We start from the raw sequence: 9963 nt of genomic DNA on the forward strand, positions 1-9963 counted from the left end.
GCAAATAGGGATAGTTTGACTTCTTCCTTACCAATTTGGATGCCTTTGATTTCCCTTTCTTGCCTTATGGCCCTGGCTAGGATTTCCAGTACAATAGTGATAGAGGGCATCCTTGTCTGGTTCTTGTTCGAAAGAGGAATGGTTTCAGTCTCTCTCCATTGAGTATAATGTTGGCTGTTGGTTTTGCATAGATGCCCTTTACTATGTTGAGGAATGTCCCATCTATTCCTATTTTGCAGAGAGTTTTGATCAGGAATGGTGTTGGAGTTTATCAAATGTCTTTTCTGCATCAATTGATATGATCATGTAGTTTTCCTTGGTTTTATTTATGTGGTGGATGACGTTGATTGTTTTTCTAATGTTGAACCATCCTTGCATACCTGCTATGAACCCCACTTGGTCATAATGAATGATTTTCTTGATATGTTATCCGAGTCTATTGGTTAGGATTTTGTAGAAGATATTTGCATCTGTATTCATGAGGGATATTGGGTCTGTAGTTTTCCTTTTGAATGATGTCTTTGCCTGGTTTTGGTATCAAGGTTATACTTATTTCATAAAATGATTAGGAAGGATTCCATCCTCTTGTATGTTTTGGGATAGTTTGAGTAGGATTGGTGTCAGTTCTTCTCTGAATGTTTGATAGAATTCTCTGGTAAAACCGTCTGGCCCAGGATTTTTTTTGGTTGGTAATTTTTTGATGACCTGTTCAATTTCTTCTTTTGTTATGAATCTTTTCAACTTTTCCACATCAGTCTGTGTTAGTTTAGGTAAGTGGTATGTTTCTAGAAATCTGTCCATTTCTTCCAGATTTTCAAATTTGTTGGAGTACAATTCTTCGTAGTATCCTGATACTATCCTTTTTATTTCAGTTGGCTATGTTGTGATGTCACCCATTTCATTTCTTATTCGTGTTATTTGTATTCTCTCCCTCTTTTCCTTTGTTAAATTTGCCAGTGGTTTGTCAATTTTATTGATCTTCTCAAAAAACCAACTTCTGGTCTTGTTGATTTTTTTTTTTTTTTTTCTATTGCTCTTTTGTTTGCTGTTTCAATGATTTCTGCTCAAATCTTTATTATTTCCTTTGTCCTGGTGATTATACATAGGCTTTGCTTGTTGTTATTTTTCTAATTATTGGAGATGTTGGTTTAAAGTATTGATTTTGCCTCTTTCTTCTTTTTGGATGTATGCATTTATTGCTATAAATTGGCCTCTAATCACTGCTTTTGTTTTGTCCCAAAGATTTTGGTATGTTGTGTTTTCATTCTCGCTTGATTCAGGGAATTTTTTTTTTTTTAATTGTAATTTGAGTGAAAATATACAGAGCAAATTCACTTTTTATACAGCAGTTCACATACACATGACATTGACTACATTTAACCTCAATGTAACAGCTCCCCTCCTACTTCTTCCCGATAGTTACCTCTTCCCTGTGTCCATCCCTCCATGCACTCCTGCCCCCTGAGCTGTCTCCCTGTGCATAAACAGCCTTTCTTTCTCCCATGATTATTCTCTCCAAGGAGGATATCTACCTCAGGTAAATGTTCAACTCATATGCCTGTCTTTTGTTTGGCTGGAAGCCATAGGTGTCAGTTGAATTCCCGACCTGAAGGGCAGGTAGGGCCCATAGTTGCAGTGGTTCTACCAGGCTCTATCAGACCAGCAAACCTAGTACCCCCGCCCTCTTTTGTCCCCAAATGATTGTAAGTCTTGTTCCACATTATTCTCCTTCTCTATCCAGTATCTCCTCCATAGATCCCCCTCTGAGTGGTTGACAGTGGTAGCCGGGCACCATCTAGTTCTTCTGGTCTCATAATCACGTATAAGCTAAGGTTTGCATGGTGTGCCAGTCTCTGGGACTGATTGTTTCCATGAATCCTTGGTTTTCTTCATTCTTCTTTGCTCTGGACGAGGAGAGACCTATCGTATCTGGATGGCTGCTTGCAAGCTTTTAAGATCCCAGTCACTACTCGCCAAAGTAGGAGATGGAACAATGTTTTGTGCAGTATGTTTTTCCAGTTGAGCTTGATGTGCCCTGTGACTATGGTCCCGAGCCCACAGGTTCAACTACTCGGTCCCTCTGGGTAGCTGGCCCAGAAAGTGGGTGGGAGTGAGAGATGGCCACACCTCCATTCACCAAGAGTTTGTGCTGTATAAGAATAACAAGGTGAATGTCACACCTTTCTAGTCATCCAGATCCAGAATGTGCTTGGGGTTCTCGGCAAGTGGAGCCTGTTCTTTAGTCCTTGGGATCTGGGAGAACACTGTTGCTTTAAATATCCAAAATGGTCAAGCTGCTTGTAAACTTTCAAAATTGCTGTGCCCTCCAGACAGACAAAAGTCCACAGCTCAGTCTGCCTTCCTATTCACTGCTACCCCTTTTATTCCCCAGCCACCAGAGCAGTCCTCCATGCAGTCCCTGGCTAATAGCGCCAATTTTTAGGTTAATTCTCAGGTCCTGCCACCACTTGTCAATATCCAATCTTTCTGTGCTGTCAGGATCACTGCCAGACCACAGCTCTGTTTGTCTCCTTTTTTGGTGTTTTCATGCAACTTCTTCTGCTAATTGGAGTTTAGTCCACTTCTATATCCTTCCCTTCAAGGCTCAGGGGTCCAGGATTATCTTCTGTATCTATGTTCATTGGTTCCCCTTTTCTTTGTTGAAGAGGGTCTGTGTAGTCCTTTTGCCTGTTCCACCATCTTACTTGAACTCTCCTGATTACATTGTTGGAGTTGTGCAACCATTGTCATCGGCCTTTTCTGAGCTTTTCTTTCCTCATTAAGAAAACCTCACTGCCCCCTCAGGTTCTTATGTAATCTTTCAAGTTGCTATTGTCACTTTGATCCCATAATAGTTCTTCAAAGAACATAATACTCCAGGCGGACATGTTTTTACTAGTTAAGCTCAACTCTTGCTTCGTTTAAGAAGACTTTGGGGTATATTTTTGGTTTAAGGTTTAAAGATTAACTTAGGGCAACAATTTCAGGAGTTCATCCAGACTCTGTGGCTCCAGAAAGTCCAGAGTCCGTGAGAATTTGAACCTCTGTTCTGCATTCCTACGCCTCTTTTGATCAAGAGGTCTCTCTTTTTAATCTAGAAGTAAATAAAATGCCTAAAAATAAGTTATGCCAAATGCTTTTCTTTCCTATCCAAACACTCTATGAAGATAATGGTGTTCACACTGTATTCTACAGAACTCAGAAGTGCTTTGGTAGATGCTGCAAGGAAGCCCTTGCCCCACTTTGATCAGAGCAATTCACTTTTATCTGTTCTATATACTAAAGTTCCCATGTAAGATTTTGTTGAAAAATGGATTCTCCTGTACCCTATGCAAAAGGAAGCACCCTTACCAAAAATATCCAGTAAAGTCATCTTAAAACTCAACAGTAGTTTAGCTTAACTAGTAAAGAATATCTGCCTTAAGCATTGTGCTTTTATCTATCTACATAGGATTGAATTGACAGCAACAGCTCTGAAAATTAGATAGAAAACTTAGGGGGCAGTGAGTGTATGTATGTTCATGGGGGAGGAACAATTGGGAAAAAGAAGGTAAGAATGTTTGCCTACTTCAAAGAATGCAATCACTGTCACTGAAATATGTATGTAAAAATTGCTGAATTGATGTATGTTCTGTGTAAATTAATAGAAATAAAATTAATTACTTTAAAAAAAACACCTTAAATTGATAGTCATCATCCTTGTGTACGTTTTTATACTTTATATATACATTACATCAAGTTGTTGATTTAGTCGTGTAGATAGAATTTGAGCTTTATGGCTTAATTCACATTTTTACAAATAACTATTTCATTCATTTTATAGAATTATTGTATGAAGATTTCACCTTATGTACACATACATTGCTACTTGCTTGTTTCTATTATTAAAAAAATATTGTAATAAACACTGTTGAACATTTTCCCTTGTGGGAATTGTTCTCAGTGTTGGGCAAGAGGAAGAGGAGGTGAAGGTGGTGGTTGTGCGAATTTTGCTCCCTAGGCAAATGTCTGGAAACATTTTGGGTTGTCACAACTGGAAGAAGAAGTTGTTACTAGCATCTAACAGTGCCTAGGAATGCTGCTGAACATCCTATAATGCATGGAATAAGCTTCTGTACCTACTCCACATGGCAACAACAATGTCCAAAATGATGAGAGTGCTGAGTCTCAAAAACTACTCTAGGAGAATTGCTGGTTAATAAGTTATACCTGCCTGAAACCTTACTAAATAATTGCCAGATTCCTCTCCAAAGTGTTAAAGATTTTGATTGATCTAGTTATGTTTTCACTTTACATGGTTTCTATGTAATTTACTTAAATGATTGTATTTACTTGTGCTGTAATCAGGGTACTGTCCTATTTCCTTTAGGCGGGGCATACATGGAATGTTTCCCCTCCATTTGGCAGCCTTAAGTGGTTTTTCAGATTGCTGCAGAAAACTTCTTTCTTCAGGTAAATAGACCCTTTGCAGACTGGTTCTCCTTTTTTATCTTCCCAGTCCCCCAAATTTTAAAACTCTCCCTTTATCCTGCTTTTCCCAATGCACATATAACCAAATTAAACCAAACTCACTACTGTTGAGTCAATTTGACTCATAGCGACCCCTCCTTGGGTTTCCGAGGCGGTGTCTCTACAGAAATAGATCGCCCAGTTTTCCTTCTGAGGAGTAGCTGGTAGGTTTGAACCATCGGCCTTCTGGTTAGCAGTCAAATGCCTTAGGCACTACGCCATCAGACTGTTCAAAGGTGGGTCATTCATTGGCCACTCTCAAAAGATGTTAGTTAAATCCTCTCATTTTTAGACTTGATTTTCTCTTCAGCTCTGGTAAATTGTTTTATTTTTCCAGTGATTTCTTCCCTGTTTTAGGCAGTGGGGTATGGAGTGTTTCTAGAGCAGCTCCTGTACGTTGTATGGTTGTCTTCTTGGATCAGCCCTTTATGTCTGGAAGCAAAATGTCTTCATCTGCATATCTTATTGGACGTGGCTCCTTTTAGTTTTAAAAGCCAAGAGCCATTCTGTGTTATCTTCTGCTAGGTTTATGAAAAAATTTATATTTTATCTAATTACTATTTTAAAATACCATAAGCATAATTAGTTTAAAACAACAGGTTCAGTGCCACTCTGTAAATATTACTGTAAAATTATGCCTTATTAATATGTGGAGTTACAAAATATGTAATAAAACTTCACTGATTTTAAATGTTATTCTATTACTCAATGTTAAGAAAGGTAAATAGTTTTGTGTATTAATACTCATGTTTGCTGAAAGAAATATAGGTAAGTTTCAGTGAGATGAACATTATAGAATAAGATAAGTACTTCCTCTGGATTTAAGTGAGTTAATTCTGTTTTGATTCTAAGTGTGTGTGTGTATAAGTATACACATACTCATGTATCCACAAAAAACTCACTGCCATCAAGTCAGTTCCTACTCATAGTGACCCCCACTTGGTTTGCAAAGTTATATTTTTAACAGAAGCAGACTGCCTTATCTTTGTTCCACAAGCTGCTGGTGGGTTCAAACCACTGACCTGTTGGTTAGCAGCAAATGCCTTAACCACTGCACAACCAGGGCTCCTTATATCCATGAAAGGCAGTGATAACATCTCTTCTCAGTGTTGGTAATAATCCACATGTAGCAAAGCATCTTTGACTTTTTAAAAAAAACAGCTTTATTGAGATACAGTATTCATAACATAATAAGTAAAGTATGCAATCAGTGTTTTTTATTAATAGTCACAGGGTTATGTAGCCAGTACCACAATCAATTTTAGAAAGCCCTTGCAAAAAATTTCCATTAATAATTCCCATTACTTTTCTTCCTCCAGCTCTAAGCAACCACTAATTAAGCTTCTCTGTAAACTCTGGATATTTTATGTAAATGGAATCATCCAAGATGTGGTCTTTTTTGACTAACTTCTTTCATTTAGCATAATATTTTCAAGGGTCATCCTTGTTATAGCATGTATTAGTACTCTATTTCTTTTTCTTAGTGAATAATAATCCATTGTATCCTATGCCTTTTTAAATAAGCACTTTAATATTTTTCCTAAAAGCTCTAATTCTTGAGTACTAGATTTTCTGTAATATTATACATTATTAATTTATTTTCTCTTCACTAATTTTCTACCTATTCAGGATTCATAGTTTTTCTGGGGATTGGGGCAGGATTTTTTTTAATTGTGATTTGGTGAAAGTTTATAGAGCAAATTCATTTTCATACAGCAGTTCATACACGTTTTATTTCATGACATTCACTGAAATTCCCCACAATGTAATAGCTCTCTTCCCACTTCCTCCCTGTAGTTACATTTTCCTCCTATGTCCTTCTTCCCATGCACTCTTGACCCTCTGCCCCTCAAGCTATCTCCCTGTGTAAATACTGCCCTTCTGTTCTTCCATGATTGATCGCTCCATTGAGTGTATCTACCTGATAAAAATGTTCGCCTCACATGCCTGTCTGTTATTAGGCTGGCAGCCACCGGAGTAAGTTCAGTTTTAGACCTGAAGGGTAACTAGGAGCCATAGTCTCAGGGGTCTCACCAGGATCTATCAGACCAACAAACCTGGTCTTTTTTTATTTTATTTTATTTTAAGTTTCATTCCACATAGTTTTCCCACCCTATCCAGGATCTCTAGGGTAGGATAATTCTTGACATAATATTTTAATATGCATTCATATAAGGTATATTCATTCTTTCAGGATTTGATATAGATACCCCAGATGATTTTGGCAGGACCTGTCTCCATGCAGCTGCAGCTGGAGGGTATGTTTAAAAGTATTTTTGTTTCTTTTTATTGGTTCTGGGCAAGCATAAAATATGAAACATAACAGGAATGATTTGGGAGAAGAAAATCTAAGGCAGCAGGAATTATTTTTTTATCTACTACAGACTAAGTGGGAGAGAAAGTAAACCTACAAAAGGAAGTGTTGCCTTCTATAGAAGAAAATAATTCCTGGGTAAATGAAAGCACAAATAAAGTGATTTCTTAAAATAATTTTTTTGAAAAGACATGTCCTCAAATGAGAACATCAAAACATTAGGAATATTTTGACTAATATAAATATTAAGTAGATAAATATGTAGTTGTTTTTCATCATAACTTTAGGGAAAAATGTTGAGGGTCTGATTATGTCTGGCCTCTATTCAGAACTAAGATATAAGAAGAGCCAGTACTGAGATTGGAAGCTTTTTGTACTGAGTTTTAAATACTGCTGCTGGGGAAACTAGGCAGTTAGTATGAATGGACCAAAACACTTGTTCTCTAAAAGCTAATCTAACACTTTTGGTCATTTAGAGCCCAAGTCTACAATAAGCCATTTAATTAATGGTTACTTATCAAAAGGATGTTTTGTAAGAATATTATTCCCAATAATAATTCTTTTCAAAATCACAATAATTTCAGAGAATAAGTATAATTAGCCAAGAATACCACCAGGCCAGACTCAGTGGTAGAGATGGATTGTGAACACATGACTGTCTCCTCTTGTTCTTCCAAGCACAATGGAAACCTTTCATTTAAAACCTAGCTCCATCTAACTTGTCTTTGGAAGGAGAGCAGGCAAACATGACTGTTGACTTGGCAGTTTTTATTACAACTTCATATGGTGATGTTCAGGTTTATGAAATTTAAATTACAGAAATACCCATGTATGTAATGTACTTTCCTACAATTTTAATGTAGAGCATGCACTATTATCCACTATTAGCCTTATCTGGTAACATGCTTTTATACTGATTTAAACCTACCAAGTTTATTATAAAATAACTGACAATTAAGGTTTCTAACTGTATTTTCCTGAATAGAAATTTGGAGTGCCTAAACCTTCTGCTGAATACTGGTGCAGACTTCAACAAAAAGGACAAATTTGGAAGGTAGGGTATAGTATATTTCTTCAGTAGAGCCTAATAAATTTTATTTACTTAATGACTTGTTTGACTTTTTAACTGGTGTATGAGAATTAACCAAATAATCCAGCATCTTTTGCATTGTGATCATGATTTTCGAGAGGCCCAACTAAAGTTGATAACTTCTAAATATTCATTTTCACCCACAGATGATGTTCTGCTAGTTGGACCCCTGCCACAGCTCCAGGCTACCAGCCATAGCCTTACCCTCCTGAGCACCTCTTTGCTTCTTGATATCATTACTCCCCTCTTATAATTATGGCCACGGAGATATAAAACCTTATGGCACATATTTTCTTCCAAGAAGCCACACTACCTTTCCCAAGTTATCCCTTTGTTAGAGACTGTACTACCTATATCTGGAGGGAGGAAGTAGGTTATAAATATGTATATGTAATTTTTCTTTCTCCTTATCTGTAATGCTTACACACACACATACACACACACATATGAAAACATCCACACAACTCATCAGGTATCTTCTGCAGGGATAAGTAGAGAAAGCAGCTGTGAAATGACAGAGTCCCTTTCTTATTGCTTGGCCAGCACTCACTCTCACTGTTCAGGCTTCATTGTTAGTAGCATTTGTGGTATCTGTATTTAAAGTCACCGTTATCTACTTAGTTACTTAAAATAGGAGTTGAGCCATAGGGGAAAGGGTTGAAAGGAGTTTGAATCAGTTTGAAAGATATAGTTGGCCGTATGAGCAAAATTGTATATGTCAGCATTTGAGAATAGTGTATGTCATAGTATAAGTCAGAAGGAAAAATACAGATGTGTTTAGTACATATGATTGGGGAGTACAGGAGGAGAAGTCAAAAGAATTACGTATGACAGAAAGCCAGAAATGAATATAAGGAAAGCTACTATATCACTTTGTTTAGCTTGGGAATACAATATTTTTATAGCTGATTAGCTTTCATAATTACATTTTACTCCAGTTAATTTACAGCACATTAAGTATTCTGTACTATATAAAAATAGCAGAGAGAGTTTCTAAGCATATTCTGAGTTCAGAGGTGTGAAAATAATTGAGTTGTTACATTTTTTTAAATATTTCTGTAGTATTATCCCAAAAGGAAAAATAGTTTATCTGTCACTTCACTAGGTAAATGTTTTTAAAAAATTATTCCATGAAGACTTATCTAAAATTTACAACTTTTCTGTTTTCTCTGCTTTAAATGAAAAATCATGGCATCATCATAGTTTTATGCTCCAAAGACAGGAATGCCTGTATTTAGTAACATTCTGTTTCACTGCAATAAACAGGAAGAAAACAGCTATAAATACTGTCTTTTGACATAAAGAGAAACTCTGGCTCTTCTAAATAGTGAACAGTGTTCCAAACTATGTATTAGTTAAGAAATCTGATATTACTGTTCAGTTCTATCATGCAGTTAATATAACCAAACATTATTTTTAGTACTTCTGTTTTTCTCTTACTCTTTATTTCTGTGCCGATACATAAACAGATGCTGCTACCTATAATATAGCCTCTGTGGAACATTTTTATCAACATAGTTGATTTTTTAAAATGAACACGTTTCTGAGCAAAATATGGGAATATATAGTTCAATCAAGGAATGGGAGGGCACCATGAAATAATGTAACTGTATTTCTGTCTTTTTTTCTCTCTACTTAGAAGCTCTTTTCAACCTTATTTTCTCCTAGTTTCTATCCAGCCACCCAAAGCTCAACATAAAGATCATAATTATAACTGGGTGTTGTAGGAGTAAAGTATGCTCTTGTTTACCAACTTATGTCTCTTCTCTGGCTTTTGTTTTTTCTGTTAACTTGCACACAAAAGATCTCCACTGCATTACGCTGCTGCCAACTGCAATTACCAGTGCCTGTTTGCTCTTGTGGGGTCAGGAGCAAGTGTGAATGACCTTGATGAAAGAGGCTGCACACCCCTGCACTATGCAGCTACATCAGACACAGATGGCAAGTACGTATCAAATGGGTGAGAATTTCTATAAACTAACATCTTCCATATGAATGGTTGTTTTTATTGCATATATATATATATATATATATATATATATATATATAT

The 9963-nt window shown here is 36.5% G+C and overlaps 1 protein-coding gene across 1 annotated transcript in view; it reads left to right on the top strand.

The window, feature by feature from the left end:
- The window catches only part of ANKRD28 (ankyrin repeat domain 28), a 195915-nt gene that overhangs the window by 147640 nt on the left and 38312 nt on the right, over positions 1-9963 (top strand). Inside the window, exons 11-14 of the mRNA XM_007936688.2 lie at positions 4370-4452; positions 6704-6767; positions 7809-7877; positions 9718-9858. Of these exons, the coding sequence (XP_007934879.1) occupies positions 4370-4452; positions 6704-6767; positions 7809-7877; positions 9718-9858 (357 nt within the window). The remainder of the gene's footprint in view (positions 1-4369; positions 4453-6703; positions 6768-7808; positions 7878-9717; positions 9859-9963) is intronic.

The sequence above is a fragment of the Orycteropus afer genome, unplaced genomic scaffold (genome assembly GCF_000298275.1).
Source record: "Orycteropus afer afer isolate SDZICR_OR568_19922 unplaced genomic scaffold, OryAfe1.0 scaffold00003, whole genome shotgun sequence".
Classification (NCBI taxonomy): Eukaryota; Metazoa; Chordata; class Mammalia; order Tubulidentata; family Orycteropodidae; genus Orycteropus; species Orycteropus afer.